The following is a 15,745-nucleotide window of genomic DNA, read 5'->3' on the forward strand; positions in this document are numbered from 1 at the left end:
AACAAGATACAATTTCATAAAAATAGCTAATAAAAATGTGACAAATGCTATTAGGCATGTATAAACTGTTAGAAGCAAACAAAAAGGAAATAAATGTAAGGAATGGTCCTACTACTATCCATCGTCCACAGACACACACTTCCAGGTCTAGAACTGGGTATACAGTATGCTGCCTTTTGCATAAGACAGGGTGGCAGGGAATGGGATATGAACATGTATGAGAAACACATAAGGTAAGGTGGTAAAGTATTGGTGACCCAATCACTTGCTTCTCTCTGCTGTTTTTATTTGAATGAACTCTCAGGGGAGAGGAGTCAAATGCTGTATCTAGTCCGTAATTGTGAACTTTATACTTTTAAGGAAAAAGGAATATTTGACTTTCTACAGAAACGTGCAGAAATAAATAAGAACATTCAGTTCTATTTTCTCTCACCTTTTCACAGTGCTTGCGGTCTATGAAGAAATGAAGTGACTAGATAAAGTATTTCTTTGATATCTAATAGAATTTCCATGATTATAGGTTCTCATTATATGTAGGACTTTCTATGTTCTGTTATTACATGTTTCTGAGAGGAGAATTCCACTATTTTCATTAGCGTTCCAAGGGGTCTATAATCTAAAAGGTTAAGAGCCGCAGGATAAAATGAAATGCACTCTTTCAAACAGTGGTAGAAGGTAAAAAACCCCATTCCATAATGTTGTGTTTGAATGTTAGATCTTAAATTGAAGGTGTTTAAATCACAAGAAATTAAAGTTTGAAAATAATCTTGAAGTTGTTTAAAAAGCCCAAGGCAATCAGGTAACAAATGACTGTGTAATATGTTGATAACCAGTGGGTGCACTGTGCAGTGGGTAACAAATCACAGACACACCTCAGGGCATTAGCTCTCTGATACAGCAGGCAGTGGACAGGGCTGAGGGGTGGGGTTGCCAGAGAATTTCCCAACCCGATGATCTGGATAGCGACTTGGGATATAGCCTTTCAGGTAAATGGAGTTTTACATAGAAGGCCCAGTGACTAAATTTTAGAAGACCTAGATGCTGAGTTAAGATGAAGCTAAAAAGTAACCAAGAAGGGGAAGAACTGACTGATATATTAGCCAAGCTCAGTGTCTCTACAAAATTAAACTGCAAGTTGTTAATTCTGGTTCTTTAAGACAGGTTGTGCTAAAGCTACCTAAATGTCAGCTTCTGGATTCTAAGCAAATGACATCTGGACATATGGCATTTCACATACTAGTTCAAATAATTGTTTTATACATATTTTTAAAATAAGTAAAAAAATCTAAAAACACAGTAACACAGAGAGAGTTGTATGGATAACCATGTATGATTTTAACCTCTCAAATATTTGTTCAAAATAGGAAAATAAAAATATGTGTACACTGTTAAAGAAAAAAACTTAATGACACTTGTCAACACATGGTAAAGAAGACTTTATTCAAGGGGGGAAGCTCCCAAGAAAGGTAGAGGACCACTGCAATAGAACTCTGCGTTGGGCAGAGGGGCGGAGGGGCGGGGAGAGATTGGGTTCAGCTGTGAATACTGTATGGGCAAGTGGGAATTTAGAGCCAAGGAGCAGTGTGGGAGTCAGTGAATGGAAAATTACTAAGAGGAAACATCAGGGGTGAGGGAGATTCTGGCAAAACTGACTTAAGAGAATTTTTGCTAGAGACAGGCCAGTGCGATGAGACATCACCTAGGGGATAACCCATCAGATACTGAGAGTGGTGGGGTTCTGTTAAACTGGCTTAGCAGGGTTCTTGCTAAAACAGAATTTTATAAGGAAGTACACAGATGGGCTTGGGAGAAGGCTCAGGAGACTGACTAAAATTTGGTCAAGCAAAGAATCTTTATCAGCATTTACAGAATTATGATGATACAATGGCAGCAACGAAGGTCAACCACACAGTATATGTGAAACATATTATAGTATTACTTAAGATCTGGGCTAAGCAGCTTTGGCTGGAATACCTGAAGTGTGAGAAAGAAGCTAAACTCATGCCTAGCCTAAACTCATGTGATTTTGCCTGGCTGAATAAACTGACAGTAAACTTTTTTCTGATAACATCTTCAGGAAATAGGGAACAACATTTAAAGATTAATGATTACCATATAATTTTATATGTGTAAACTGTTTATCGCTGACTAGGCTGAATGTATCCTGGACTCTATGTATCTGAATAAACTTGTTCATCTATTTTCATTTGCTTTATTCAAATAGGTTATCAACAGAAAGACTTCAGTTACTCAGAGGTTAGTTATAGTTCATTGTGGTTTTACTATGAAATTTTATAAATCAAAAGAAATTACCAATTACCTACCTAAGCGATGGAATCCAAAGGTGAATCTTTTGGTTGGTGATTTTGAAGATAGCCACAAAGCAAGCAGGGTCAGTATGATAGCGCTTAGGTCAGTTAACATATGAAGTGCATCTGTCATGATTGCTAGGCTGTTTGCAATGTATCCACCTTGGAGTAAGGATGAGAGGGAAGAAGGAATAAGTTAATTAAAATAATAAACATAAGCAAACCAAAAATATGTAACATCCTACAAAACATCAACTTTGAACTAAATCTTTATCCTATTACAATTAAATCAAGATATCCTGAAATTTTATGCAAAACATTAAATATGTGTGTATTTTTGTGGTGAAAATGTCCATTTCTATGAACAGATTCTCTGAGGAGTCAATGACCTTAAAAAAATTAAGAACTGGGGCGCCTGGGTGGCTCAGTTGGTTAAGCGTCTGCCTTCGGCTCAGGTCATGATCTCAGGGTCCTGGGATCCAGCCCTGCTGTCGGGCTCCCTGCTGCTTCCCCTGCTTGAGCTCATGCTCTCTCTCTCTCTCTCTCTCAAATAAATAAATAAAATCTTAAAAAAAAAATTAAGAACTACTAAACTGGGCTCTAACACATAAGAAATTTTGTGTTTTAGTACTGCAGCTTTTACTCAACCTACTAATCCTACTATTAGTGAAATTAATAACCACAGTATCTAAATATTACAAGAAAGCTGAAGATAGATACTCACTTGTTTGAGAGGGTTTGACCACAAAATTAAACTGAAGAAAATTTTTTTTTTTTAAAGATTTTATTTATTTATTTGAGAGAGAATGAGAGAGAGCACATGAGAGGGGGGAGGGTCAGAGGGAGAAGCAGACTCCCTGCCGAGCAGGGAGCCCGATGCGGGACTCGATCCAGGGACTCCAGGATCATGACCTGAGCCGAAGGCAGTCGCCTAACCAACTGAGCCACCCAGGTGCCCGAAATTTTTTTTTTTTTAAAGATTTTATTTATTTATTTGAGACAGAGAGAATGAGAGACAGAGAGCATGAGAGGGAGGAGGGTCAGAGGGAGAAGCAGACTCCCTGCTGAGCAGGGAGCCCGATGCGGGACTCGATCCCGGGACTCCAGGATCATGACCTGAGCCGAAGGCAGTCGCTTAACCAACTGAGCCACCCAGGCGCCCTAAACTGAAGAAATTTTTTAAATGTACATTAGTTCAAAATGAAGGATAAAGATAACTGATTCCCTTGGGTATAGATAGCAGTGTCTCAGAGAGATCAAAGGTGGTATTTAGAATAAAATTTTTCCAGGCATTATATGTATATATGATATATAAAATTAATTTTGTATACGTGTATGTGTGTGTGTATATATATGTATGTTGTTCTATTATGGTTAACCAATTGTCTTAGCACCATTCATTGAATAAGCTTTTTATAATATACAATATTCAAACCTTTATGTGTATCAGAATCACCTGGAAGATTTGTTAAACTACAGATTGCTTGCTCCACTCCCAGAATTTCTAATTCCAGAGGGCTGGATGAGGCCTGAGAATTTCCATTTTTAACATGTTCCCAAGGTGATATTGATGCTTCTGGTCTTGGTATCTTTGAGCATCACTGTTACAATGAACTTCATGTTCAGGGTATTATGACATATAAGTGTGCGAAGCCGTTGTTCCCCTCTTTCTGGGATGAGTGTGCAGAGCCAAGAGCAGCAGGTCACTGAGCTGGTGATCTTGTAATCACATCCATTTACTCCAGTGTTCTCTATACAAATGCCACTTTTAATATTCCCTTGACATTAAAGAGCTGGAAATCACTGAGAAAAATACAAGTTGGTGGCTAAGAGGGTTTGGGACTCTCTGAGACTCCCTCAGCAAGTTACTTAATACTTTTGAGCCTCAGTTTCCTTATCTATAAAATAAGGGTAATACCTTAAAGCTGTACTGTCCAGTAAGTCTTGGAGATGATGGAAATGTTCTATCTGTGCTGTCCAGTAGAGTAGCTACTAGTCACATGTAGCTTTTGAGCATTTGAAATATGGATAATACAACTGAGGGATTTATTTTATTTAATTTTAGTTAACTAAAACTTAAAGAGCCATGTGTTGATAATCATCAGCAAAAAAATAGCAGAGTAAGGACCTCTGAAAATCATCTCCTCTATGAAAGTAATGAGAACATGGCAAAAATGGTCCAAATCAGCTTTTTTTTTTAGAACTCTGGAAATTAACCAAAGGCTGATACAGATAGTATTCATTCAAGGAAAACAACTGAATCTTTATAAGAACATCGAAAATTCTGTAGCCTTGGACCCATCTCCCTCTCTCCCGCTCTATGGTAGCCCTGAAAACCAACAGGCAACAATTGTGGTGAAAACCAGCCTGGCAGCCACTGCAAGGGATAAAATAGGGTCAGAGATACTTACAAGCCCCATTCCCAAAGAACTATCATTATTTGATTGCCTGGTAGTTCCCTGGGGAAAAGCACACTAGCAAGGCTGTTTTGACTTGACTTAGGATCTGTCTTAGGCAAACCCTGAGGAATGTTTGTCAAAAAACAATCCAAGGGAATTGTTTAATACTGCAGCTGCCTGAAGCAATAGATAACAATGTGCTCCCTGTATTCTGAAATTTCACAATCATATACCTTGGTATGGGTTTATTTTCACCCAATTTGCTGGGGTTTTGTTTACTCTTTTTATCTGGAAAGGTATACACTTCAGTTCTGGGGAAATTTCTTAAACTATATTGTTGACAATTTCTTTTCTTCTGTTTTCTCTATTCCCCAAATTCCTATTATTTGGAGTTTGGATTGATACACTAATTTTCTTATGTTTTTTCTCCTATTATCTATTTCTATCTTTTTGCTCTACTCTGAGAGATTACCTTAGTTCATCTTATAACTTTTTTATGGAGTTCAAAATTTTTTTGTTTTTATTATTCAAAAGCTCTTTACCTTGAATTTCTTTTTTAAAGCAGTCTATTCTTGTAGGTACATATCTCTTATTTCTGTGGATACTATGTAATTATTGTATCTGTTTAACTAGTTTCCTTATTTTAGTCTTCCTCTTGACCCACACTTCTAGGGGTACCAGGTGCAACCAATTCTGGGCCTACTTAGGATTCTGAAGAGCAGTAGTTCTCAGTATGGTCCCCAGTATCAGGATCCCCTGTGAACTTGTAAGAAATGCAAATTCTCAGGCCCTATCCCAGACCTACTTAATTAGAAGCTCTCACCCAGCAATTTGTGTTTTAATAAATTCTCTAGGTGTTTCTGATGAATTAGTGTAAACTGGGTTGATTCTTGGCTTTCCCCAACTGCTACTTAGGAGGTGGCTTTCTTGGGTCTATTAAGTCAGTTATTTCTTTTGGGTGCCTGGGTGGCTCAGTCGTTAAGCGTCTGCCTTCGGCTCAGGTCATGATCCCAGGGTCCTGGGATCAAGCCCCACATCGGGCTCCCTGCTCCGCAGGAAGCCTGCTTCTCCCTCTCCCATTCCCCCTGCTTGTGTTCCCTCTCTCGCGCGCACTCTCTCTCTGTCAAATAAATAAATAAAATCTTTAAAAAAAAAAAAAAAAAGTCAGTTATTTCTTTTATCTATCTCCTTTCTAGTTTCCCAAAGTTATGTTGTTATTATCTTGTCTCCAGTTTTCCCCATCTATGTGGACACACACAGACCCACATGTGGATGGATATATGGCTATATACATATATATACATTTAAAAATCCCTTTATTTCATAAGTCAAACAGAGAAAGACATGTATCATATGATCTCACTGATATGAGGAATTCTTAATCGCAGGAAACAAACTGAGTGTTGTTGGAGTGGGAGTTGGGGTGGGAGGGATGGGGTGACTGGGTGATAGACACTGGGGAGGGTATGTGCTCTGGTAAGCGCTGTGAATTGTGCAAGACTGTTGAATCTCAGATCTGTACCTCTGAAACAAATAATGCAATATATGTTAAGAAAAAAAAAAAAGAAGAAGAGGAAGGTAGCGGGAGGGGAAGAATGAAGCAGGGGAAATCGGAGGGGTGGACAAACCATGAGAGACGATGGACTCTGAAAAACAAACTGAGGGTTCTAGAGGGGAGGGGGGTGGGAGGATGGGTTAGCCTGGTGGTGGGTATTGAGGAGGGCACATTCTGCATGGAGCACTGGGTGTTATGCACAAACAATGAATCATGGAACACTTCATCTAGAACTAATGATGTAATGTATGGGGATAAAAAAATAAATTAAAAAAAAAATCCCTTTATTTCAGTTTGAGAGGCTTCAGGAGAAAGTACATTTAGATACATGAATTCATTTGCCATCTTTGAGTACTTTTGGGAAGTCTGTTTACATTCATTCTTCAAGCTTTTTCACTCCCAATAAAAATGCAGTTGTTAATCAATGACTATTACTAAATCCAAAGGATAGTTTAGTTCTCATCTCATTAGACCTCTCAGCAGCTTTAACTTATTTATTTCCACTTGGAAATACTCTATTTTCTTAGATTCTGAAATACCTGTTTGTCTTTTGCCTGACGTCTAAAGTTGGAGTTCCTCAAAACAGACTCTGTAGGTGGTTTTTTCCATTCTGATAGCACTACACACTCTATCTCTTGACTTGACCTCTCTTCTGAACTATAGACTCATATCTAACAGCTCACTAGACATCTTTACTGGCTATTTTACATACATGTGATAATGAACACTGTCTAAAACAACCCTTGAGCCCAGGCCTAAATCCTGCTCTGTATTTTCTCCCTGCCTAATAAAAGACATACAATTCCATACACTCAGTTGCTTAGGTGAGAAACTTCAGAATCAACCCCCACATCTAAACCATTAGTCAATTTTGTTAATGTTACCTCTAGAATATTTCTCAATCTCCATCCACACCAGTCCAAGCCATAATTGTTTCTTTTCTGGACCTCTGCAATAGTTTACTTGCTTCCATTCTTGCACCCTCCAATCTATCTCCACATAAGGGCCAAAATAATCTTTTAAAAACATAAATCCCATCATATTACTCTCCACTTAAAAGCCTTGACTGGCTTTTCATTGTACTTAGAATTAAAAACTACACTCATAATATGGTCTATCAGAACCGGCCTGATTGGTCCTCTGGCCTCTTTCTCTCTTGCTTATTATATTCCAGTGAAACTTGCCTTCTTTTTAGGTCCTTTTAAAGAATTGAAGGTTTTTAGGACTTTTGTACATGCTATTCTCTTCACTTGGAAAACTCCTCCACTCCTTTTGCTTGAATAACACTTTTTTTTTTTGGTTTAACTGTACCTGGCTCATACATAAACTATGTCCCACGGGGTTACTATGTCTTATAGTACCTTGTTCTTTTGCTTCATAACACTTAAGGCCATATGGATTTTAAATTTATTTATTTGTTTAACATCTGTGCCCTCCATTAGACTAAGTGCTTCAGATAGTAGGTTTTATTTACTTATTTTTTTTTTAAAGAGTTTATTTATTTGAGAGAGAGAATGAGACAGAGAGAGAGAGCATGAGAGGGGGGAGGGTCAGAGGGAGAAGCAGACTCCTCGCCGAGCAGGGAGCCCAATGCAGGACTCGATCCTGGCACCCCAGGATCATGACCTGAGCCGAAGGCAGTCGCTTAACCAACTGAGCCACCCAGGCGCCCCAGATAGTAGGTTTTGTAAAAGTACTCAAAAAATACTTGCTGAATGATCTAAAGTCTCAAAGCAAGTTAGTGGCAAAGCCAAGATTCAAAATCAAGTCTTCTCTTTCAGATCTTTAAATTACCTCATTTTTTAAATTACTCCATACTTTCTACATAAGACGCCTTATTTCTAAGTGCTTTTGATACACTTTAATAAATGCTCTACTATATACAATTTAATTCTATGTAATATTCTGAATATTTTTTTAAAAGATTTTATTTATTTATTCATAAGAGACAGAGAGAGAGAGAGGCAGAGGGAGAAGCAGGCTCCCCGCTGAGCAGGGAGCCCGATGAGGGACTTGATCCCAGGACCCTGGGATCATGACCTGAGCCGAAGGCAGACGCTTAACGACTGAGCCACCCAGGCGCCCCTGAATATTTGTTAATGCTTATCCTAAGTATTAGTATTTTTGTATTATTTAACATAAGATTTTTATCTTTGAAAATAAAGTCAGTATTTTAAGTAAAATACTTATTGTGGTTTTCACAAAACAACATTTACCAAATAAGAGATTTCAAAAATGGTATGTCAGGACAATTTTATCTTAATAATTTTTACTTAGGTAAAATAAACTCTAATTTTAAGGGGGAAAATTGTGATTAATATGATTTTAACTTCAAATACAAAATATTAACTTCAAGAATTACTAAGTCTGGAGCGCCTGCGTAGCTCAATTAGAGCTGCAAAGCGAAGCACAGGGCTTCCTGCTCAGTGGGGAGTCTTGCTTTTCTTCCTCTCCCTCTGCTCCCCGCCTGGTGTGTGTGCATGAGCACGCACTCTCTCAAATAAATAAATAAATCTTAAAAAAAAAAAAAGAATCACTAAGTCTTACTGACTTGATATTCTAGCTGTGTGAATTTGGGCAAGTCATTGAATCTTAGTGTGTAGAGGCCATGCCTTCTTACCTGGCCACAACTTCACTTTTACCTCCTTTACAGCTTAAGCATTTATAATTCTCTATCACAATAAAAATTAATTCAGCAGAAGTTTATTGAATGTCTATTCTGTACCAGTCATTGTTGTAGATGCTGGGAATGCAGCTTATATTTCAGTGGAAGAAGACAGATATTAAACAAGTGAATATACAAACAAGATAATCTCAAGATGCTGAGGGCTTTTAAAGTTGGGGAGAGAACAGGAGAGATGAGATATCTACTTTAGTCAGTCAGAAAAGGTCTCTCAGAGTTATCTTTTGGGGTAAGATACGAATGTCAAGAAACCAGCCAAGAGAAGATTGGGGAAAAGGCACTCCAGGTTAAGCAGTGTTTTTCAACTGCAGGCCCTGATCTGTGGAACACGAAATCAATTAAGTGGGCTGGGGCCATAATTGAAAAAACAAAATACTAGAACGCATCACAAGAAATGAGACTTTTGTTTCAGTTATACATATATTCACACATATATGTGTGTATGTGCACTTAACATACATATGTATGCATGCATGCCTACCCAGGTCACAATGTTAAGTGTAGTTTTTTCTATAGTGAGGTCAAGAAAGTTTGAAAGCCACTGAGGTAGAGGAACCAGCCAGTTTGAAGGCGTTATGGACAGGAAAGAGCTTTGTGCGTCATAGGGAGAAAAGGCCAGCATGGCTGAAGTGTGCACTGGGGAGGAGAGGTATAAAATGAGGTAGGAAATGTATATAATTTTCCTATATATAACCTCTAGCCAGCATCTTAATCTGGACTGCCACCTGTTCTCATAATGGTTAATCATTAAGAAACAATATGGCAGGGCGCCTGGGTGGCTCAGTCGGTTAAGCGACTGCCTTCGGCTCAGGTCATGATCCTGGAGTCCCGGGATCGAGTCCCGCATCGGGCTCCCTGCTCGGCAGGGAGTCTGCTTCTCCCTCTGACCCTCCTCCCTCTCATGCTCTATCTCATTCTGTCTCAAATAAATAAATAAAATCTTTAAAAAAAAAAAAACAACAATATGGCAGATTTATCTCCCTGCTTTAATGTCACTTTGTAAACTGTCACTAAGAGAAGTTAGCAGTTACACTAATGTGACTGTGAAATTAATCTCTAAGAATATATTTTTTAGTGAGAATGTATTACTTGAATTATCAAAAAGTGGTAAAACAGGACGCCTGGGTGGCTCAGTCCGTTAAACGTCTGCCTTCCGTTCGGGTCATGATCTCAGGGTCCTGGGATGAGTCCTGCATCGGGCTCCTTGCTCAGTGGGGAGCCTGCTTCTCTCTCTGTCTCTGCCCCTCCCCCTGCTTGTGTGCTCTCTCTGGCAAATAAATAAATAAATCTTAAAAAAAAATACTAAAAAATACTATAAAAAAACCAAGTTCATAAACCCCGGGGGGGCCCTCTGGTTCCTTTCAGATCCTTAGTATAATGAAAAACTTTAAAGGTCGTATTTAATTTTGCAAATCTCTTGGATATAAATACAAAAGGAAATACTAACAAAGAAGAGACCGCTTAAGTCAAATGTAGAGAAAAAAGTAAGGAGCCTGGGACTGTAGATGTGCCTCTTCCACTAACCAGCCAAGTGTCCTCACAACTTGTTTCACTCTCTGGGCCCTCAGGTTCCTTATGTGTGAAAAAGAAGAGCAGGTGTTCAGTAAGTCATTTCATACTGTAAAATTTCATGATTCTACGTTTAGATCACTTACTATTTTAAATGATGCAAAAACTAACCTGGTGTTTTATCAGAATTTTTTAAAGAGGAAGTTACATGATATACGATGAAGCTAATGTACTTAACTTTACAGTAGGTGTCACAGTGTCTGGAGAACGAGAAGAAAAAGGCAAAGTTATCTCTGAAAGTTTATGTCCTACTTGGGTTGATCTGCACTTTGGAACCGTGTGGACTTTTCCTATCACGAGATCAGTATCTTGATAAATAACAAACTTCCTGAAAAGAAAGTTTAAACCTCAAATCATGTGTAACTAAAGCTTGACAACAACCCTCGGGACAAGGTAAATGGAAAGTGAGTTGGCGACACAACTCACCTACAAGTTCTCCAATCATGAAAAGCAAGTAAAGAACGGCCGCAATGGTCAATCTGGTTTTCACCTTTCTCTGCTTCAGTAACTCTCGCTGTCTGCTGCAGTTGTCACAGGGGTCCACCTTCAAACTCAGCTGGCTGTTGGTCAAAGCTAAGTCCTGGTCCAGTAAGGAATCGTCGTCGGCCTGCAGGGCCGGGTGCGCCCCGTTAAGAGGCCTTTCTGGGATTTCAGAACCATCATCGGCCACCACAACTCGAAGTTTGTTAAACCGAGAAAGCCCCTCGTCCCCCACCTCGTCCGCGAAGTCAAAGGCGCTGGTGTCATTCAAAAACAGCGGCGCATCATCCTTCCTTAGCAGAGATTTGAGGCGCTTCCACGCGCCGGATCCGGCCATGGCAGAGGCTGAGCCGCCGCGGCACCGAAAGGCTCGGTGCAGGCGGCCGGCCGGCGGCTGCGCCGGCTCCTACTTCACCGGAGCGCCAGTTCCCGATGGCACCGCCGCGCGTCCCTCCCCATCCTGTGCAAAACGAAACACGTTAACACGTTATAAATCAAAGGCGCCCCGACACTGCCCACAAGTTCCGAAGCCCCGGCGGCGGGGGCGCCAGGCCGGCCCGGAGGCGCCCGGGCTCCGCGAGGGGGCGGCGAGTCTACCTGGGGCGCTGCCGCGGGGCCGCCGCTCATCTCCCCGCCCCCGGCCGGCTCGGCGGGGCCGACTCGCACAGCTCGGGCCGGGGCCGCGCGCGGAGCGGGGCCGTCCTCGCGCCTGCCGCGCCCGCAGCTCCAGGCCGGCTCCCGGGTCTGACAGGTTCGGGGCCCGGCGCCGGGGGCCGCCGCCTCTCCCCGCCCTGCGCGAGGCCGCGCGCGTGCGCCGGAGCGGCCGCAGGCCAGGCGCGCGAAGGAGGGGTCGGCACGAGCACACGCAGGCCCGCCGCGCAGGGCTGCGGCGCCCGGGAGGGGCGGGGCAGGGCGCGCGCCGCATCCCCCGCCCGTCGCCCCAGTGCCGGCTGCGGAGCCCCGCGCGCCTGTCTCTGCCCGAGGGGCACTCACAGGGATGCCGGCGTGTCCGGCGCAGCCCTGCCGCCTCCCCAGGCGGAGAGGCATGAGCGGATGGAGCCGGGGCCTGCGGACCAAGTGGGTAGATTCGAACGGTCCCGCCCGCCCCGCGCGTTGCTGCGCGAGCTCGCTCCACCCAACGAGGGCCTCAGGAATCTTGGGTCAGGATCTTGGTTGCAGATCCGCGGCAGAAAACCATTTTAGCGCCTTCTTGCTGAGTGAGAAACCAGCAGCTTGCTTTCCTTGAGTTGATGCTTCTCTGGCAAGTCGGCGAAATTTGATGCACCGTCAGGTCAACTTCGAGAGGGCAAGGCTGCTGATGGTCGTCAGCAGTTCTAAGTCCTGCTTTGTATTTACTGTTGTCCTGTGTGTGTTCGCTGTAGCCTCCATTTATAACATGGACTAAACCCAAGCACAAAATCTAGTAGGGGTTTCCGTTTTGGCCTTTGGTTCTGTTACCCAAATTTAAAACGATTAAGTTCTGAATAGTAGTTTCTGATTTAGGTCTAAGTTGTAATGGTAGAATGGAATGGCAATAAGCCTCCCCATTCCCCTTCTCCCTTGAAGTCTTGAGATTCCCTTGGATGGGTTTTAGGGGCTTCTGGAGGCCTTAAACTCATGTGCAAAATACTGTGGCTTATATGTATTTTCTTGAGTTAAGTCCCTTAGCTTTTATCATATTCTCAAAAGGGTTTAAGACTCAAATTTTAAGATTTAAAACAGCAACACTGTCAGGGGAGCTAACACTTGGGAGTTGAATTGTAGTAAAACTCCTAGTTATCCTGTGTTAATGGATGTTGTATTTTGACGATAGTCTACATGGGTTACCAAATTTCAAGTCACAAGATATACAAGAGAAAGTCACATGGAGCGTCATTTTCCTCCAAAGATTCAGATGGCACTTGAGAATTTTGCATGCCTCAGGTGCCAGAGCACCAACTGCTTTTGGATTCCCCAGCAATCCCTCACTTTTGAATGTGCACCATATTCCTACAGAGCTGCCGCCATGGCAGTCAGGTTAGGAAAGCTGGATCAGAGATCCCATGGTTCCCAAGACTGAGGAGGACAGACTTGCCTAGAGTATTCAATAACCAGAGCACTCAGGTCATTATCAGCTGAAGGGAGAGTGCTTACTGAGCCTTGCTCTCCTAACCCCAAATATCTTAATCCATTCAACTCAGGAGTAAATTATTTGTTGTTTTTCATTTCAGTTTGTTATATTGCCTGAAATTCTGCTAATGAGAAATACAAATGAACAAAGCAAATATGTCAGGAATGTGATTGCTCTTTCTTTGGTATAAATTCTTCAAATAAGATTCCATTCAAGGAAAGGGGATAGATGTTTTCAAGAAAAGTTGAGGCAGAACATGGATTATTTTGGGTACTTACGGTACGCTTTGTTGGGAAGGGCTGCAGTTCTGCATCCCAATTTATTTTTACTATTTTATATCGCTGGGTATCTGGACGGAGTGATAGGAGGATAACAAAAAACTATATAGTGATTTTAATGTATGTCCACAAATTCTGATACTCATCACAAGCAGAGGTAGAGCTTAATCTCCCTCCCATTGAATGTGAGCTTCTCTTAGTGAATACCATATGGCCTACAATGAATAGAATATGACAATAGTGACAGTGTATGACTTAAAAGACTAGGTCATAAAAGGCACTGCAGCTGCCTGCTTGTTCTCTCTTGGATCACTTGTTGTGCTGCGGAAGCCAGAGTTACCATGTCACGAGGAACTCAAGCAGCCCCGAAGAAAAGCCCAGGTGATGAGAAATGGACACCTCCTGCCAACAGCCATGTGAATTAGCCATATTGGAAGCAGATGCTCCAGCCCCAGGTAAATCTTCAGATGATTGTAGCCCAGGAGATGTTGACTGAAATCCCAGGAGAGATCCTGAACAGAACCACCCAACTAAGCTGCTCCCAGATGACGCACAGAGACTGTGAGATAATAATGTTTATTGTTTTAATATGGTAAGTTTGGGGATAATTTGTTACAAAGCAATAGATAACTAATACACTCAATCTCAACTTGCCTCTGTACCAGGAAATACAGTTTTTATTTTATCACATGGGCCCTTGTTCCTAGGCCTGTCCTTGGGCTAGTGGCATGATTTCTATCGTTGAACTTTAAAATGGTCCGAATAGGGGCACTGAGGTGGCTCAGTCATTACGTGTCTGCCTTCGGCTCAGGCCCTGATCCCAGGACCCTGGGACTGAGCCCCACATAGGGCTCCTGCCTGGCAGGAAGCCTGCTTCTCCCTCTCCCACTCCCCCTGCTTGTGTTACCTCTCTCGCTGTTTCCCTGTCAAATAAATAAATAAAATCTTTAAAAAATAAATAAATAAAATGGGCCGAATAGACTTCTGTGAATAGTCTTGGCATGTAACCACCATTTGCAACCGTATTTCTATGTATTCAGAATTTATAACAATAGACAAATGAACTTTTGAAACATAATCCATTTATAATCTGGTACTGCCTGCAATTCAGCTAGCTATTGCTCAGCATGCCATTCTTTTATAAGACTTCATACTTCTCCAGTATGAAGAACTTTTCTGCATAGGCAAATAGATAAAGTTGCTAACCATTTATCCCATCTCTTAACCAGGTAACTCATAATACACAAATTGTTTAATAGTAGATGTCTGACATTTACAAGACACGTATCTCTGGTGGTCAACTAGAATTGCCCCACAATATCCTATGTCAAAACCTGTCTTCTGGCACAGACATTTCTGGGAACAAATGACAATGCTGAAAATAATACCACAGCTAACATTTACTTGAGGCTTTTTTATGTGCCTAGCACCTCCGCAGGGGACCTGATTTATATCAGCTCACTTAATCCTTATAGCATCACTGAGGAAGTTAATTATTCAAAGCATGGGTCTTGAAGTCTGTGTGTGTGTGTGTGTCCTGGTTTCACCATTTAGTTCTATAATCTCTGGCAAACCATTTGACCAATTTGGGCTTCAATTTTCTTACCTATAAAAGGGGCTTGGGCGCCTGGGTGGCTCAGATGGTTAAGCGTCTGCCTTCGGCTCAGGTCATGATCCCAGGGTCCTGGGATCGAGTCCCACATCGGGCTCCCTGCTCCTTGGGAGCCTGCTTCTCCCTCTGCCTCTCTCTCTCTCTCTCTCTCTCTCTCTCTCTGTCTCTCATGAATAAATAAATAAAATCTTTAAAAAAAAAAAATAAAAGGGGCTTGATGAGAGTACCCACTTCCCAGGGCTATGGTAAGGATTCAATGAGATCATGTATGTAAAGCATGTAAAACTTAGCATATATAGCTCCTAGCACATAGTAAGTACTCCATCAATGCCAACTATTAATATTTTTTAAGTAGAGGGACACCTGGGTGGCTCAGTTGGGTTATGTCTGCCTTCAGCTCAGGTCATGATCCCAGGGAGCCTGCTTCTCCCTCTCCTCCCCACTCATGCTCTCAGCCATTAGCCTACATTATCCTCTCAGTCTGTTTCCACACACAAATGGAATGATCTACAGAAAAGTAGATTCCTTGAGTGTGCTAGAAGAAATTCCTATTCCATACGCCAAAGATTTGCCAGTACCTCATGAGACTTCAGCATCATGCTGTGAAATCCTTCTTGGAAAGGAAGGGGAAAAAGTGTTAAAGTTTTTAAAAATGGAAATGGGGGGGCACCTGGGTGGCTCAGTTGGTTAAGCATCTGCCTTCGGCTCAGGTCATGATCCCAGGGTCCCAGGATCAAGCTCTGCCTTGGG

The 15,745-nt window shown here is 41.8% G+C and overlaps 1 protein-coding gene across 3 annotated transcripts in view; it reads right to left on the bottom strand.

Moving 5' to 3' along the window:
- SLC30A4 (solute carrier family 30 member 4) overlaps positions 1-11,731 on the bottom strand; it is a 28,838-nt gene extending 17,107 nt beyond the window's left edge. Inside the window, exons 1-3 of one of the 3 annotated variants that reach the window (XM_034993586.1) lie at positions 11,593-11,731; positions 10,942-11,455; positions 2,325-2,471 (exon numbers count right to left, since the gene is read on the bottom strand). In XM_034993586.1, coding sequence (XP_034849477.1) covers positions 2,325-2,471; positions 10,942-11,332 — 538 coding nt within the window. In that variant the 5' untranslated portion in view covers positions 11,333-11,455; positions 11,593-11,731. Of the gene's footprint in view, positions 1-2,324; positions 2,472-10,941 lie in introns of all 3 variants that reach the window. The other 2 variants (XM_034993588.1, XM_034993587.1) reach the window with 2 other exon arrangements.
- Between the last annotated feature and the right edge of the window lie 4,014 nt (positions 11,732-15,745).

This window comes from Mirounga leonina, unplaced genomic scaffold (genome assembly GCF_011800145.1).
Source record: "Mirounga leonina isolate KUSES-001 unplaced genomic scaffold, KU_Mleo_1.0 Mir_91, whole genome shotgun sequence".
Lineage (NCBI taxonomy): Eukaryota > Metazoa > Chordata > Mammalia > Carnivora > Phocidae > Mirounga > Mirounga leonina.